The sequence below is a fragment of the Panthera pardus genome, unplaced genomic scaffold, assembly GCF_024362965.1.
Source record: "Panthera pardus isolate Hobbes unplaced genomic scaffold, ASM2436296v1 HiC_scaffold_17, whole genome shotgun sequence".
In the NCBI taxonomy this organism is placed as follows: domain Eukaryota; kingdom Metazoa; phylum Chordata; class Mammalia; order Carnivora; family Felidae; genus Panthera; species Panthera pardus.
The window spans coordinates 16,901,437-16,919,201 of NW_026526732.1; the positions used below are offsets into that span (position 1 = coordinate 16,901,437).

At 47.0% G+C, this 17,765-nt stretch overlaps 1 protein-coding gene across 2 annotated transcripts; it reads left to right on the plus strand.

Moving 5' to 3' along the window:
- The first annotated feature begins 5,235 nt into the window (after window positions 1-5,235).
- On the plus strand, window positions 5,236-13,347 carry LOC109256435 (UL16-binding protein 1). Of its 2 annotated transcripts, none has more exons than XM_053904392.1 (4): window positions 5,236-5,411; window positions 11,019-11,282; window positions 11,519-11,791; window positions 12,509-13,347. In XM_053904392.1, exons 1-4 carry the CDS (start codon window positions 5,291-5,293, stop codon window positions 12,625-12,627), a joined length of 777 nt encoding a protein of 258 aa, XP_053760367.1. In that variant the 5' UTR covers window positions 5,236-5,290; the 3' UTR covers window positions 12,628-13,347. The 2 variants fall into 2 exon arrangements, with proteins under 2 accessions (XP_053760367.1, XP_053760368.1); XM_053904393.1 differs by having other exon boundaries at window positions 5,236-5,378.
- Window positions 13,348-17,765: the final 4,418 nt, after the last annotated feature.

Sequence of the window (17,765 nt, forward strand, 5' to 3'; positions counted from 1 at the left end):
GGAGAGTTCAAATAACATCAGATGAAGAGTGTTCTGCAAGCAGAAACCAAACAGAAAGCAAGCACACTCCTTTGAGAATTAGGTTTACTGTTAACAAGAGATAAGAAATATTTTGACAGTAATTAAAATGGGTGACATTTCCCGACAGGAGCAATTTTTTTTTTAAGTGTCCAATATGGTAGGAGAGAAAAATAGAAGAAAATGTAACACGCCCACAAAATCAGAAAAAAAAATTGGAAAATGAAATTCTTATCTGATTAGTTACAGGTATAATTAAATATTTAGCACATGCCTGCTGACAAAGCAAAACATGCTCATGAAAAAATGTGTATCACTAGCTTTTCATTGTATGTCCACACACCTTTGTGATAAAGGTATTACAGATAAACGTGAATTTCCTTTCTTTTTTTTTTTAATTTTTCTTTAATGTTTATTTATTTTTGAGACAGAGAGAGACAGAGCATAAGCACGGGAGGGGCAGAGAGAGAGGGAGACACAAGAATCCGAAGTGGGCTCCAGGCTCTGAGCTGTTAGCACAGAGCCCGATGCAGGACTCAAACTCACGGACCCTGAGATCATCATGACCTGAGCCGGAATCATTGGGCGCTTAACCGACTGAGCCACCCAGGCGCCCCGTGAATTCCCTTTCTTGATAATTTTCATCCATTACCGTTGCTTGTCATTATTGCTGCTCTTCTGTGCTTGTTAGTTTGTTGGGAGGCAACAGGCACCTTCCCCAGAATGCTTTGCAAAAACAAATTTGAAATCATCTGATTTCTAACAGAAAGATTTCCCGGTTTTCCTGCTCTGCTGTTGCTACTCCACGTGGTATCTGCCAGCTGGAGCCGAACAGTCAATTATGCAGTTTCTAGGCAGAAAAATGCTCGCGTTGCAAGGAGATGTCTAAGCATCCCATGGTAACTTTGGTGATAAGTATTTTCTTTACTCATTTGCACTCTTAAGGGTACAATTCTTCTGACCTTCCAGATTTTCCTATGGTGCCACTCTGCATGTTAAATCCAAAATTAATGATTTCTTCCTCAAAGGCTAAGTGTTACTACAATTCACACCGTTTAGGTATATTTTTTAAGTGTATTTTAGGGGCGCCTGGGTGGCTCAGTCGGTTGAGCGACCGAATTCGGCTCAGGTCATGATCTCACGATTTGTGAGCTCGAGCCCCGCGTCGGGCTCTGGAGGCTGCTTCTGATTCTGTGTCTCCCTCTCTCTCTGCCCCTCCCCTACTCGTGCTCTGTCTCTCTCTGTCTCAGAAATAAATAAACATTAAGAAAAAATTTTTTTAATAAACCTATTTTAAACTATTTAACATTATTCATTAAGCTTTATATTAGAATTCTTAACCCTTAAAAACCTTAATTTCTGGTTAAAATTAAGAAGTAAACAGTGTGGGGGCGCCTGGATGGCTCAGTCAATTAAGCGTCCCACTTCGGCTCAGGTCATGATCTCACAGTTTGTGAGTTCGAGCCCCGCGTCGGGCTCTGTGCTGACAGCTCAGAGCCTGGAGCCTGCTTTGGATTCTGTGTCTCCTGCTCTCTCTCTGCCCCTCCCCTGCTCATGCTCTGTCTCAAAAATAAATAAAACATTAAAAAAAATTTTTTGTTTTAAAGAAGTAAACAGTTGTGGACTGTCTCTTTCCTAGCATTCCTAGTGGATTGGCAGATTTATAAATACTTTTTACAATTTTTAGAAATGCATGCTTTCTCATAGTAAAATTTTTGGGGTGGCACAGGACATGCCTAGACACAAATGTCTTTAGTTCCTCTGTAAAAGGAAGCCAAAAGTAGACAAATCTATGTTCAGTAAATTTTAAAATAAATAAATGTTAAAATAAAATCAAATAATTCATTAAGCTTGTTAGAGTCCTAAAAATATCTAGCAATATCTGATTAATTCAGCTGAGTTCGTTTTTTTTTTTTTTACATTTTTATTCATTTTTGAGAGACAGAATGCGAGTGGGGGAGGGGCAGAGAGAGAGGGAGACACAGAAACCGAAGCAGGCTCCAGGCTCTGAGCTGTCAGCACAGAGTCCAACGTGGGGCTCGAACCCACAAACCGTGAGATCGTGACCTGAGCCAAAGTCAGCCGCTTAACCCACTGAGCCATCCAAGGGCCCCTGAGTTCAGTTTTTAAAAGTGCTGTCATTTTACAGTGTGGCTATTTATCTTTCAAAGCCTAGAATTAATATAAGTGCTTCCAATGACGAAAGGGGGTTGGATACTTTATTAGCTATCATAATATATCTAGCATTATGTGAGCTGATTTTATGAAATTTATACAATATAAAATTGATCCTAAGTGAAAGTGACATAATCTAGCTCCCACACTCACTTTGTCTATTAGCTAAAGTGTGTTCACTGAAAAAAATCATTTGCTTTTTTTCCCTTCTGCAAACCCGAAGATAGTGCTGCTTGGAAATATGATTCTCTGTAGAATTTACAGGTTGCTAAAAGGATTCATAGCTGGTGTAATATCATTCATCTGTTTTGGCTTCCATAGCCTGAGAACGTGCCTTATAATTTGGCCAAATGTCTACATGCTTCTCATACACTTCCAAAGAGAAGTGTGTTCGAAAAGGAGGAGAGGATTGCCTCTAAATTAGATCTCAACAAATTTGATTTTTATAAGAGGTGGAGGGGAGGAAAACTAGTAGCACCTGAACGAAAGAAAACGCAATGAACTTGTCATACCCATCAGCACATCTGTCTATCTGTTGGTTGAAAAAGTGTTTAAAATCTTCCTCCAACTCCACGAAGCTGCAGCTGGCAACCTAGTGTGGTACAAACTCAACCAGATGGAGGTGACAAATGAGCAGTCTTCTGGCTCCCTCCCGCAAGGGAGCCCTCGGAAACTATAAAGGTAAGAAGGAACGAGATCAGCAGCAATCTTCTCAACAGCCATCCTGGCTGCAGGAGGACCAAGGGGTATGATATCTCAAGTGTGGGAGAAAAGGGGCTTTGGGCCTAGGATTTTATATCCCGTCAAGTTCTCACTCAGGTAGGAGAGTCTATGTATTAGTTTTTTACTGCAGCCATAACACATCACCGCAAACTAGCTGCTTAAATCAACACGTGTTTCTCATCACACAGCTAAGTACGTGCGATGTCTCAACTGGCTCAGTTTCTCTGCTCTGGACTTCAGAAAGCCACAATCAAGGCATCGCTCTGGGCTTCACAAAGCCACAGTCAAGGCATCGGCCAGCTGGGCTCAGCCAGAGACACTAGGAGGAATCTGCTTATTCAGATTGCTGACAAAATCCCATTTCTTGAGTCTCTGGACTGAGAGTCCCTCTTCTTTGCTGCCTGCCAGCTGGAGGCCCTCCTTAACCCCTGTAGGGCCTCTGCCTTGCATATGGCTCCCTTCACCTAGGAGCCGGCAACAGGGCACCAAATCTCTCAACTACTTCTCTGCCACATCCCTCTTGCCTTCAGTCTGAGAAAGTCCTTCATTTTGAAGGGCTCATGTGATTAACTGGGCCCACTCAGGTGACCTAGAATAATCTCCCTATCTTAAGGTCAAGGGAGTAGTCACTTTAATTACATCCGCAAGGCCCCTGCATAACAGTACCTAAATTAACATTTAATTGAGAACCAAGGAACATAAAAGTTGGGGGAAATCTTCAGAATTCTGAATACCATGGTGTATTAAAAATAGTTTTGAACAGGCAAGCCCAGGGGGCTCAGTTGGTTAAGCAGCCGACTTCCGCTCAGGTCATCTTGCAGTCTGAGTTGGAGCCCCATGTCTTGCTCTGTGCCAACAGCTCAGAGCCTGGAGCCTTCTTCAGATTCTGTGTCTCCCCCTCTCTCTGCCCCTCCCCCACTTGTGCTCTAGCTCTCTCTCTCTCTCTCAAAAATAATAAACATTTAAAAATTAAAAAAAAAAAAAAAAAGGCTTGAATATACAAAGCCTAAGAAATATTTTTCCCGGAAAGATCCAACTTGAAAATATCTTTTGGATAAAGTATTCCAATAGTAAGAGAAACACATCCAGGAGATGTAACAAGAGAAATAAGGAGAATGAGTAACCAATTTTACTGAAATTTTAATTTGTTAAAGATGGTTAAAATTTTGTTTAAAAACAATTTTTAATTGTTAATTTGTTAAAGATTACTGTTGCCTTAAAAAAGGGCGGGAAGGGTGAGGGAAATTTATATCACAGAGAAGAAAAAGTATAGCAACAACTCCGAAATGAAAATCTGGGTAATATCAGGGAAATGGGATGGGAGGAAAAACACACAAGAGATGTGAAAACATGCTAAATATTTTGTTTTTTGGGATGAACAAAAGCAATGATAAATAAATGTAAATAAACATTAGTATGGATCAAAGGTTAAAGGTAATGATTCTAAGAAAAATAGAACGTATAATGTTCAAACTAGCAGAAGAAAACTCAGGACAGTAAAAAGAATGCAGATATGGAGAGGGAATTTTTTAAAGCATAATAAATGAAAAATGTGACGGCTGAGATACCTCCTACTGTATTAGTAATCACAATAAAAGGTAAACTATTAAACTCTCCAATTAGAAATTCTCAGGTAAGATTTAGAAAAGAATCCAATGCATATACATTGTCTTCACGCCTGGGTGGCTCAGTCGGTAAAGCGTCCTACTTCGCTCAGGTCACTATCTCACAGTTCGTGAGTTCGAGCCCCGCGTCGGGCTCTGTGCTGACAGCTCAGAGCCTGGAGCCTGCTTCACATTGTGTCTCCCTCTCTCTCTGCCCCTTCCCTGCTCATGCTGTGTCTCTCTCTGCCTCAAAAATAAATAAACATTAAAAAAAAAAAAAGACACCCTTAAAATGAAAAAGATTAAAAATAGTAAAATGAAAAAGATTTAAAATAAAAGGTCTGATCTGGTTGTAGGCTAGGTCCATTGCAGAGCCAACATTAAAAGCTGAGGGGCTTACAACTGAATGTAAACTAAAAATAAGAAAGGTGGTAAATTTTACGTGGTTTGATCACATTTAGCATTTTTTGAATTATTTTTTTTAATGCCATTTGTATTCCTCACGCCCTAGGTCCAGTGTGGATCAGCAAGAAGAGTCTGCTCATTAAATAGAACAGCACTGGGAATCTGCAAACTTCAAGAACCCTTGCCCAATTTTTCCGGACGCGTGCGCGCGCAGAGGTCCAGCCCAGCCAGGTGAGGGAGGGAGCGTGGGGCGGGGCAAAGCCAAGGTTCCGCGCTGCAGGGTAGTAACTCAGCTCTCCCGGCGCTCCCGCCCGGTGCACACGCGGCTCCGCCGCACTGGGCTCGTCCCGGGGCTCCGGGTCGAGATGGCGCTCATTGCGGCCACCAACTTCGGACTTGGCCTCCTGGTCCTGTTTCTGCTGTCCGACTGCGCCTGCGGGGCGCGAGGCGGAGGTGAGTTCCTGGGCGCGGCGCGGGAGAAGACAGGTGAGTCCGGCCAGAGCTTTGGGACACTGGTCGCGGGGAAGCGCCGCCGCGCCGCCCTCTCACGTCCCCGCCGCGGCCTCCTGTTCGGCTCGGCGGAGTCCGCGGGGCGGGTCACATCCTCCGCGACGGAAAGAGGCGACTTGGGCAACTAAGTGCTGCCTGACGCTGGGGGCGAGGAGCGCAGGGCAGGAAGCGGGGCCGCGGCGGGAGGTCTGCGGGCGCTGCCACCCGGCGCCGGCCGCTTGGGGAGCCTGAGCCCGAGCCCCTGCGGCCCAGGACTCGGGCTGGACGGACCGCGATCCCACAGGGTCTGGACCCAGGAAATCCCCGACTCTGGCCGCTCACACAACTCTTACCTCATGGGCTACCGTCCCCACTGCTGTCCTCCCTTGGCCTACCCAGCACATGGGGGCAGTAGTTCAAGGCACACGCAGCGCCACCGCCCTAATTCGCCAGCCACATCTCAGTTCAGAGTCGGAAACCTCCCGGCTACCAGGCCCTGGACCACCTCCAGCCTCTTATTCCGTGTGATTTTCCCTGCTGCAAATGGCATTGCCTCGCTTGGCCACAGTAAGGGTCTCTTTCCCATATTCCAATGGGGATGTCACAGAGTGCACAGAGCACGTTTTCCTAACACAATACCTCTGCGTCACACCTTCTATAGGGTTATGTGACCTAAGAGGCCGGTTAAGCCACATTCCTTCATCCAGGGATTGTTATGGCGGCGTCCCTGCTACAAGAGCACTGTCGGTTAGTTACAGCAGAGACCTGGGAAATATTTAATAGATGCAGAAAATCTTTGCACCGGGCTGGCATTTAAGTGAAAATAGAAGAGGGCTCCTTCGTACCCTTGCATTCAGAGAGGTTTTGATGTTGGTACTCATCTCTCTCACTGCATCCAGGATAAGTACTTTTTAAACATTCTATTTGGAGAGAAGAGAAGGCCGTGTAAGAGTACTGTACTTGAATTTCCTTGCAACCTAGCCCCCTACCCACAAGTAATTCAACTGCAAAGATTTTTCACTCCCGGGACAAATGTGGGGGATGTGAAAGGACCACATGGTGATATGGGTACCAGCCAAATGATGTCGCTGTGAACAGGGGCTGGGAGAGGTGTCTTTTCATTATCTGGGGCACCCCCTGCCCTGCACCAGTTCAATAACAGGGGCCCCTGAGGACGCTTTCGATCCCTGTGGACGGTGTCAACTCACACAGTAGGTTTACGCAGTGAAAATGTCCGGGTGGTCTCTGCTCCCCAGGGTCTCTGCACCCCTGTAAATGACCACATGACTCTTTGGGGAAGGCCAGCAGGAAGCATTGCTCTTGCTGTTGACCTGAAGGGTCCCTCCTGATTGGAACCTGGCTTCTGCTTCTAGTAAAGAGTTGCAGTTCTGAGAGGCGGCTCCGTTCTGGAACCTGGGCAGAGGATCCAGACTCTCTGTGGGGTCACTGCTTTCAGCTTCCTCCTCATCCATCTTGGGGATTGGTCTTTGTTTTTATTGTTTAACTCCAGCAGTCTTCGGGTTGGCTGTCCAACTACTTTGCCTTTACAGTCATGTGTTCTGTGAGCCAGAGGGATGGACAGCTTTCTGTGGGTCAGGCCGCTGGCTGCTTTCCAGCGTCTAGGATCATTCCAGGATCATTTCAATCCTTGCCGCCTCCCTGCTTCGGACAGTTGAGCACCTATACCTCAAATCTATTATATCAGGACTTCCCACCGCCAATACCACTGGGAGCCTATTTCTGCAACACCGTCCCATTACCGCCAAGCTTCTGCCTTCAAAGATAGCCATCACTAAGCTTCTTTTGTTTTAATTTCTTTAGAGAGAGAGAGAGAGAGAGAGAGAGAGAGAGAGACAGCGCAAATGGGGGAGGGGCAGAGAGAGAAGAGAGACAGAGAAGGAGAGAGAAGGAATCCCATGCAGGCTCGAGCCACAAACTAGGAGATCATGACCTGAGCCAAAGTTGCACACTTAACTGACTGAGCCACCCAGGGCCCTGCCATTACTAAGCTTCTTCAGGATTTTGGTGCCTTCTCACCATGCATTGTTTTTTGGTTTCTGTTTTTTGAATTTTATTAAAATCCAAGCTAACATATGGCGTAATAATGGTTTCAGGAGTAGAATTTAGGGATTCATCAATTACATGTAACACCCATGCTTGTCCCAACAGGTGCCCTCCTTAATGCCCACCACCCATTCGGCCCATCCCCCCACCCATTACCCCTCCAGCAACCCTCAGTTTCTTCTCTGTATTTCAGAGTCTCTTATGGTTTGCCTCCCTCTCTGTTTGTATCTTATTTTTCGTTCCCTTCCCCTATGTCCACCTGTTGTGTTTCTTAACTTTCCACATATGCGTGAAATCATACGATATTTCTTTCTCTGACTGACTTATTTTGCTTAGCATGATATGCTCTAGTTCCATCCACATGGCTGCAAATGGCAAGATTTCATTCCTTTTGATCACCAAGTAATATTCCATTGTGTATTTATACTAGATCTTCTTTATCCGTTTGTCACTCGATGGACGTTTGGGCCCATCCCATAATTTGGCTATTGTGGATAGTGCTGCTAAAACACTGGGGTGCATGTGCCCCTTAAAATCAGCATTTTGGTATCCTTTGGAGCGGTACCTAGTAGTGCAACTAAGGGGTCATAGGCTAGTTATACTTTTAATTTTTTGAGGAACTTCCATATTGTTTTCCCTAGTGGCTGCACCAGTTTGCAGTCCCAGCAGCAGTGAAAAAGGCTTTACCTTCCTCCACATCCTTGCCAATAGCTGATGTTTCCCGAGTTGATCATTTTCGCCATTCTGACTGGCGTGAGGTGGTATCTCATTGTGGTTTTGACTTGTACTTCCCTGATGATGTGTGATGTTGAGCATCTTTTCATGTGCCTGTTGGCCATCTGGATGACTTCTTTGGAAAAGTGTCTGTTCGTGTCTTTTACCTCTTTCTTCACTGGATTATTTGTTTTTTGGGTGTTGAGTTTGATAAGTTCTTGATAGATTTTGGATAGTAACCCTTTATCGGATATCTCATTTGCAAATATCTTCTCTCGTTCCGTCCATGGACTTTTAGTTTTGTTGAATGTGCGGAAGGAAACGGACCTCATCTTGATTAGGTCCCAGTAGTTCATGTTTGCTTTTGTGTTCCTTGCCTCCAGAGACATGTCAGGTAAGAAGTTTTTGCAGCCGAGGTCAAAGAGATTGTAGCCTGTTTTCTCCTCTAGGATTTGGATGGTTTCCTGTCCTACATTTAGGTGTTTTTTTTTAATCCATTTTGAGTTTATTTTGTGTATGATGTAAGAAAGTGGCCCAGGTTTGTTCTTCTGCATGGGCTGTCCAGTTTTCCTAACACCATTTGCTGAAGAGAGTTAATTCCCACTGGATAGTCTTCCCTGCTTTGTCAAAGATTAGTTGGCCATATGTTTGTGGGTCTATTTCTGGGTGTTCTATTATGTTCCTTTGATCTATGTGTCTGTTATTGTGCCCGTACCATACTGTCTTGATGATTACAGCTTTGTAATACAGCTTAGAGTCTGGAATTGTGATGCCTTCAGCTTTGGTGTTCCCTTTCAACATTACTTTGGATATTCGGGTCATTTCTGGTTCCCTGCAAATTTTGGAATTGTTTATTCTAGCTCTGTGAAGAATGCTGGTGTCCGTTTGACAGGGATTGCATTGAATATGCAGATGGCTTTGGGTAGTGTTGACATTATAGCAATATTTCCTCTTTCAATCCATGAGCATGGGATGTTTTTCTATTTCTTTGTCCTCTTGAATTTCTTTCCGAGATTTCTGTACTTCGCAGCATATAGATCTTTTACTTCTTTGGTGAATTCATTCCTAGGTATTTTATGGTTTTCAGTACCATGGGGTTGATTCCTTGATTTCTCTTTCTGCTGCTTCATTATTGGTGTAGACAAATGCCACAGATTTCTGTACATTGATTTATATCCTGCAACTTAGCTGAATTCATGTATCAGTCGTAGCAGGTTTTTGGTGGAGTCTTTTGGGTTTTCCACATAGACTATCATGTCATCTAGGAAGCATGAAAGTTTGACTTCTTCCTTGCTGATTTGAATGCCTTTTATTTCTTTCTGTTGTCTGATTGTTGAGGCTAGGACTCCCAACGCTATGTTGAACAACGGTGGTGACAGCGGGCATCCCTGTCATGTTTCTGACCTTAGGGGGAAAGCTCTCTGTTTTTCCCCCTTGAGGATGATATTAGCGGTGGGTGTTTCCTACCTGGCTTTCGTGATCTTGGGGTATGTTCCTTCTATCCGTCCTTTCTTGTGGGTTTTCATCAAGAAGGATACTGTATCTTGTCAAATGCTTTTTCTGTATCTATTGAGAGGATCGTGTTCTTGTTCTTTCTTTTATTAATGTGAGGCATCATGTTGATTGATTTGTGGATATTGAAGCAGCCTTGCATCCCAGGAATAAATTCCACTTGATCGTGGTGAGTACTTCTTTTAATGGATTGTTGGCATGGGTTTGCTAGTAACTTGTTGAGAATTTTTGCATCCATGTTCATCGGGGAAATGGCTCTGTAGTTCTCCTTCTCAGTGGGACCATGCATTTTTTATGAGTTTTTTTGAGAGTCCTCCAGACCGCTCCGTGAGCATAGTCGATGGGCATATTTTTGGTTTTGTTTTGGCATTTCTTACTACATTTGTTCTGTCATATGCACTTCTCCGGGCCTTTTTAATCCCTTACCACTATGTGTCATGGAATTCCTGATATTCTAGTCTGTGCCGTGTGGACCATCCTTCTTTCCAAGCCTCCAAGGCCCATCCTAATGGTAGATTATCACCATGACCAGGCCTGTGCTAAATGCTGGGACCCAGGATTGCAAATGTCTCTTCCCTGACTTTGGATTGCCCCGCCCTGACTCAGCTCCTCAGGAGTAGGCCCCCTCACTGTCTCTCATCTTATTAAAAAAATTTTTTTAATGTTTATTTTTATTTAATAATTTAATTTTATAATTTTATTTAGTAATAATTTTATTTAATACTTTAATGTTTAATGTTTGTTTATTTTTGAGAGAGAGAGAGAGAGAGACAGAGCATGAGTGGAGGAGGGGCAGAGAGAGGGAGACACAGAATCCAAAGCAGGCTCCAGGCTCTGGGCTGTCGGCACAGAGCCCGACGCGGGGCTCGAACTCACGAGCCGTGAGATCATGACCTGAGCTGAAGTCGGACGCTCCGCTGACTGAGCCACCCCGGCGCCCCTCATCTTCTTAGAGACACTGGGATAGATCCTGACCATCAGCCGGCATGTAGACCTCTTCTTCCCATGGCCAGCGTAGCACGTGCCTGAATTGATTAGAGACTGAGTGATGCTGGATATCAGCCTGGTAGACACAGGGAACATGTCCATGGCTGTATGGTTTCTGGTCAGGCAGAGGAACCCCGATCCTTGGTCCTTTTCCAAGAAGGGAAGTGCGCCAGCCTTTAATTGTTAGGGGGGAGGGGCTGTGCAGGGGCCGCCTTTGCTCTGCTAGGCCAGCCCTGCAGAGATACAATGACTGTCACATGGATGGGAGAGGGACGCCTCTGGGTCTGTTCTTCCAACCCCAACCCTAACTTACGTTTTCATTTGCAGATGCTCTTTCTCCTGCCTTTGAATTCCCCATCACACCAAAGCCCAATCCTGGACAACCATGGTGTGAGATTCGAGGCAAGGTCAACAGAAACACGTTTCTGTATTATGTGTGTGGGAACAAGAAGGTCGAAGTCTTTGGTCCTCTGGGGAGGAATGTGAATGACATAGTGTTTTGGGAGAGACAGACCGAAACTCTGAAAGACCTGGCAGAAGAGCTCAAGAAGAAACTACTTGACTGGAAAGCAGCGGATTTTACACCCAGTGGTAAGTCGGAAAGGCCCAGGGCAGAAGTAGAACAGTTTGTAGGGCCAGGCACCTATTGTGTTCATGTACAACTCAGACATGGGTCCCACACACGTGGCTCAGCAGCCAGGGCAGTCAAGAGGGACAGAACTGGACCAAGAAGGGTGAAGGGGAGCCGAGGAGTGGACAGCGTGTGGGACAAGGGATCGGTCAAGACCAGAAGCTGACTTCATTCCCATGGTGGGGGTGGGGGACAGATTCTCTCTCCCTGCAGGGCAGGATGGTGTGTGTGCGTGGGGACAACGGACGCACCAGCGGATCCTGGGAGTTTCACATCAATGAACAGATATCCTACTTCTTTAACTCAGAGAGTGGAAATTGGACACTTCGTCCTAGAGGCCGACAGATAAAGGCCTCATGGGAGAGTGACAGAGATTTGACCAATACCCTCATGAAGATCTCAGTTGGAGACTGTAACAAGTGGCTTGAGCGAATATTGGTGCACTGGGATGAACTGTGGGAGACAACAGGTAACTCAGAAGACTGGATGAAGTTGTTCTCTTGAAATCGGGCCTACCTTCTCCACTGTAGTGTGCGTGTGTGTGTGTGTGTGTGTGTGTGAGAGAGAGAGAGAGAGAGAGAGACAGAAACAGAGACAGAGAAGGTGATCCATCCATGGTGAATTTCTTTAGGGGAGAGTAATGGCCCTAGATATGTTCTAGCGTCCTTCCTTTCCCTTCTCATCTCCTGAAATCTCTTCCTTGCTGCATGTCCTTCAGTTTTCTGGGATTTCTTGGATTCCCTCCTGGCCCCAAACATGAGGGTGTCAGTCTGATTCCAGAGACTCCTTCTCGCTCTTCCCTTTTCTGAGAATCATTGATCTTCTCATCTTGTCTTGTCTCTGGCCGGGGATCGTTCCTGGCCACGTGCACTGTTAGCTCCAGAGAGGGGGTCAACTGTCACCACCCTCGTGCTCCGTGACCACCTCTTCTGCCACAGCAGGAGTGACCAGTTATGTTGGAACCCGTGCTTCCCCCTTTAGCTGTGCGAGGTCCTTCGGGACGGGTCCCGTGTCTTTCCTCGGTTCCCACCCCAGAACCTGTCACAGCCGCTGCCACAATGTAGAGAGACAGAAAGCATCTGCGGTGTGGGATCATCTGCGGCAGGAGGAGCGGAGGGGGTATCTCTTCGGATTTAAGTCTGAAACAGGATTTGGGGTCTGAAACCCTCTTGTGTTTCCATCTCAGCCCCGCCAGGCTCGCAGCAAGTCACGGCCCGGTCCGGGGCCCTCAGACCCATCACCTGGATCCTCCCTGTGATTCTCAGCTGCTTAATCATAATTGGCATCCAAGGTAGAGTCTTTTAGAGTGACAGGTACTGAGAGCAGATGGAGCGGGAGGGGAGGGGCAAATGGCCTGGTGTGAGGACAGGGACAGGTGACTCCCCCGCCCGACCCTGCCCACTCACTGAACCTTGTCATCACAGAAGTGAGACGAGGTGATGAGTTCCCCTGTCAGTTGTTAGCAGTAACGTGGACAAGCGCAGCCCTGAGTTGTCCTAAGGCCTCACTGTTAAGGCCGCTGGGAAAGGGGAGGGGCCCCCCAATGCATAAGGCCTGTTGACGCTAAGGAGATCTAGCAAGGTCAGGCCTGACGCAGACCTGATTCTAGGTTGGAGAGAGTCAATTTGGCCCAGTGCGGGTGGTGTGCGGGGAGAGGGACACACAGCTTGGGCAGTACTCACATTGGAGCACGAGAGGCGTGGTGGCTCCACGTGATGTCTCAGGGGAGGCGACTCCATCCAGGGGCCTACGAGGAGAGGCACCAGTGTCTGTTCCGGGGGAGGGAGTGGGAAGGCCGGGTAGAGGCAACTCCAAAGCCTGCAGTTGAGCGCTGTGTTCCCCCAGACAGTGGCTTGGGTCTTAGCATGTGAGGCAGAAAGTGAACAGTAGAGACTGTGCATGGCAAGATGTAGAAGTGTGGGAAATCCGGCTCAGGCTGCTGCAAGGCACTGGCAGCTCGCTTCCTGCAGACCTCAGATCCGGAGCCACTGAGCACCCCTGCTTGGAGCAGAGCTGACCCGGGAGACGGGGGGGACAGAGCTGGCCCGGGAGATGTGGGGGCAGAGCTGACCCGGGAGATGTGGGGCAGAGCTGACCCGGGAGATGGGGGAGCAGAGCTGACCCAGGAGATGGGGGGGAGAGCTGACCCAGGAGACGGGGGAGCAGAGCTGACCCGGGAGACGGGGGGGCAGAGCTGACCCGGGAGACGGGGGGACAGAGCTGGCCCGGGAGATGTGGGGGCAGAGCTGACCCGGGAGATGGGGGAGCAGTGCTGACCCAGGAGATGGGGGGGAGAGCTGACCCAGGAGACGGGGGAGCAGAGCTGACCCGGGAGATGGGGGGGCAGAGCTGACCTGGGAGATGGGGGAGCGGAGCTGACCCGCGAGATGGGGGGGCAGAGCTGACCCAGGAGATGGGGGGGGAGAGCTGACCCAGGAGATGGGGGGGCAGAGCTGACCCAGGAGACGGGGGGGCAGAGCTGATCTGGGAGACGGGGGAGCAGAGCTGACCCGGGAGATTGGGGGGCAGAGCTGACCCGGGAGATGGGGGAGCAGAGCTGACCCGGGAGATGGGGGAGGCAGAGCTGACCCGGGAGATAGAGGGGCAGAGCTGACCCGGGAGATGGGGGAGCAGAGCTGACCCAGGAGATGGGGGGGCAGAGCTGACCCAGGAGATGGGGGAGCAGAGCTGACCCAGGAGATGGGGGGGCAGAGCTGACCCGGGAGATGGGGGCCCGAGCTGACCCAGGAAATGGGGGGGGCAGAGCTGACCCGGGAGATTGGGGGGCAGAGCTGACCCGGGAGATGGGGGAGCAGACCGTCCCTGCCTCTATGGTTTTCACACCCATCGCCTCAGGTTATCACCATGATCACTCTGGCCATCCCCACATGGAAACCCGAACACGTCCTTGCTTGGTGTCTAGGCGGGCAGCCGGTATTGTGGGCACAATGGGGGGGACATAGGGGACCAGTGGTCCCTGACTGCTGGGGAGGTCTTAGCCTGGTAGCAGGATGGGGAGACCCCCAGACTCGCATTCTGCTCGATCCACAGACACCTTTTCCCATTCAAGGAGAAAATAGACTAAGACCTCCTACTCTACGCAGTCCCCATGTAGAAAAATGAATTCCAAGTGACCATCGTCTTCACGGTCCTAAGGCTGTGGGAAAGTGGATGAAGCCTGTACTAGTGTGCTGAACCTGTCTCTACTCAAGAGCATAGGGAATAGAGCAAACTCTGTGATTTAACAGATATTTAGGAAATTAGTTCTGGGCGGATTCACTAGGCGCATATTCAGGAAAGGCAACGCTGTGTCGTTTGGAGGACGAGACACTCAAGGGAGGGTATTATGCTAAGTGAAATTAGAGAAACACAAAAATCATATGACTTCACTCATATGAGGACTTCAGGAGACAAAACAGATGAACATAAGGGAAGGGAAATAAAAATAATATAAAAACAGGAACGGGAGCAAGACAGAAGAGACTCATAAATATGGAGAACAAACTGAGGGTTGCTGGAGGGGTTGTGGGAGGGGGGATGGGCTAAATGGGTCAGGGGCACTAAGGAATCTACTCCTGGAATCATTGTTGCACTGTATGCTAATTTGCATGTAAATTTAAAAACAAAATTCAAAAAAAAGATGCATGCTATGACTTCAATCTTCTTGAATTTGTTGAGTCTTGATTTGTGGGCTAATATGTTATCTATTCTGGAGAATGTTCCATGTGTACTTGAAAAGAATGTGCATTCTGCTGTTTTAGGATAGAGTGTTCTGAATATACTATTAAATACATCTGGTGCAGCGTCATTCAAAGCCATCATTTCTTCATTCATTTTCTGTTTAGATGACCTGTCACTTGATGTGAGTAGGGTGTTAAAGTCCCCTACTATTATTCTGTTATTATCTAATAGTTCTTTAATATTTGTTATTAACTGTTTTATGTATTTGTGTGCACCCATTGGGGTGCATAAATGTTTACAATTGTTATATCTCCTTGTTGGATTGTCCCCTTTATATTATCTGTAATTATATATAATCAATATATAATTATATTAGTATTATATAAATATGTTTATTAATATCATTATCATATTCCTTGTCTCATTATTTTTCTTTTTTTTTAATGTTTATTGATTTTTGAGAGCAAGAAGGACAGAGTGTAAGTGGACAAGGGGCAAAGAGAGAGAGAGACAAAGAATCCGAAGCAGGCTCTAGGCTCTGAGCTGTCAGCACAGAGCCTGATGCGAGGCTTGAACCCAAGAACCGTGATCACGACCTGAGCTGAAGTCGGACGCTTAACCGACTGAGCCACCCAGGCGCCCTGCAAATGCACAAGTCTTAATTCAATCTGGATGAACAGCAGTTAGCTGTCTTATCATCTATGTTTTCTAGCAGATTTTTTGCCCTTGCAGCCAGACTTGCAGGCAAGCAATGGGGAAAAGTTTGGGGCACCTGAGGGAAGAATTTATATTGCCATGTTTCCTTACCAGTGAGGTGCCAAACCCATCTATACTATGATCTGATTTCACCTTCTACCTGACGTTTCCACATGTTAGCTTTAGCCTTCTTTAGCACCTTCGCTTTCATACTGTCTCAATCATGCAGCCATTAAACCAACATTTAAATAACTTAAAATTGGGGCACCTGGGTGGCTCAGTCGGTTAAGCATCTGACTTCGGCATATGTCATGATCTCACAGTTTGTGCATTCCAGCACCACGTCGGGCTCAGCTGCTGACAGTGTGGAGCCAGCTTGGGATTCTCTTTTGCCCCTCCCCCACTCATACTTTTTCTCTCTTTCTCTCAAAATAAATGCATAAACTTAATAAATGAATACATAAATCTAGATAGTGATTCACAAATAAATAACTTAAAATTCACAATTCACACCAATGTGGTGATGAAGGGGAAAGTCTTCACCTCTTGAATCTGATAGAGTTCTGAATCTTGGTTAGGGCTCTATTTCCACCTACCCAAAGAGACTCCAGTGACAGAGATGTTAAGGAGGGCTGCCCATCCTTCACAGCAAGAGAGACCCCAGCCCTGGCCTTCAGGGCAGGCAGGGCTAACACCTGAATTAGGAGACCGGGGGGGGGGGGCACCCTCAGCAGGAGAAAGCGCTGGATTATTGCATCATTTCCCACTAATGTCTTATTTCATTCCTGCTTGAAGAGTTTAGGAAACCACCCAGCCAATGACTCATAGTTCTTTTTTTTTTTTTTTTTTTTTTTTTTTTTTTTTTTTTGATTCATAGTTCTATGCAATGAGTTTGGAGCAGGAAAGTATTTGGGCACACGCATGTACACACATACACAAACGCACATACATACACGTGCATGCATGCACACATGCACCCCCCACACACACACACACAGACACACACACATACACGGCTTGGAGGGCGATCTCACTGCAAAAGAGCTGATTCAGTTGCCTGCCCTCTCCTGCACCAAAGTGAGGGTCGGGCTCCGTAGAGATCAGTGTGCACAGCTCCGATCCGGGACTTAGTGGCTTTCCTGTCCACGAGGCCCTGGGCTGGCCATGCTGAGGACGTGGAGGAGACAGAAGCTGCCGAAGGCCGGAGCACAGAGTCCGAAGGGAACAAAGAGGGAGGACCCGCCTTGAAAAAATGACCAGGCTGTGTTCCGAGTCACTTACCTTGTCACATCAAATTCTGAAACACGAGTGTTTCTTAAATTCCCATTTTTTGTAACGATAAAAATTTCTGAAACAGGCCTGAACTATAAAGAAGTTGCGAGTCTGTACAGACGCTTCTCTTCCTGAACCGTATGACAGTAAGCGGTCACACCAATGTCCTCCCGCTTTTCGTGATGTCCCCTGATGCCACACACTTTGGGATGTGTTTCCCACCCACCGGGACATTCTCCCGCATCACCACGGATCATCCCATACTGAGTCAGGGCCCCTGACCACCGCCTCGTCCTCAGACTCTGCTTCCAGTTGTTCCAACAGCCTCCATCATGGTCACAGACAGGGATGGACTTAGGCATTTTCCATTTCCTGGGTGTGCTGAAAATGGGGGTTACAGAGTTTTATGTGCCTTTTTGGTTGATTGCTTTAATTTTTACACGTGGTAGAGAGATTTAGATTCACGAGGCCACTGTTAGGGGATGTCAGCCAGATGTCCTCAAATATACATTTGAAAGCTGCGTTCCCCTGGTGTTCGGGTCCGTCTTTGTATCACTTTGGAAAGTACTTCCGATTATTTAGTCTTAAGCAGAGAGAAACAAATCTCTTAACATGGTGTATATGTTGTACTTCACTCGGATATCCTATTGCTAACGGTTGCTACGGCACATAACACCACAGCGAAAACACATACATCTCCACGCTTTTGGGTCTCCGTGTTTTCCAGCCTGGAAGGAACACTGGGATTGCCGTGCAGTGGGCTGAACATCAACTACTGTCTGGACGTGGTGAAA

Excerpts from the sequence above, each read along its gene's own strand:
- LOC109256435 (XM_053904392.1), top strand. The coding sequence starts at position 5,291 with ATGGCGCTCATTGCGGCCACCAACTTCGGACTTGGCCTCCTGGTCCTG. Across the intron at positions 11,283-11,518 it reads AGCGGATTTTACACCCAGTG|ATTCTCTCTCCCTGCAGGGC; the intron begins GTAAGTCGGAAA and ends GGTGGGGGACAG. Across the intron at positions 11,792-12,508 it reads TGAACTGTGGGAGACAACAG|CCCCGCCAGGCTCGCAGCAA; the intron begins GTAACTCAGAAG and ends TTTCCATCTCAG.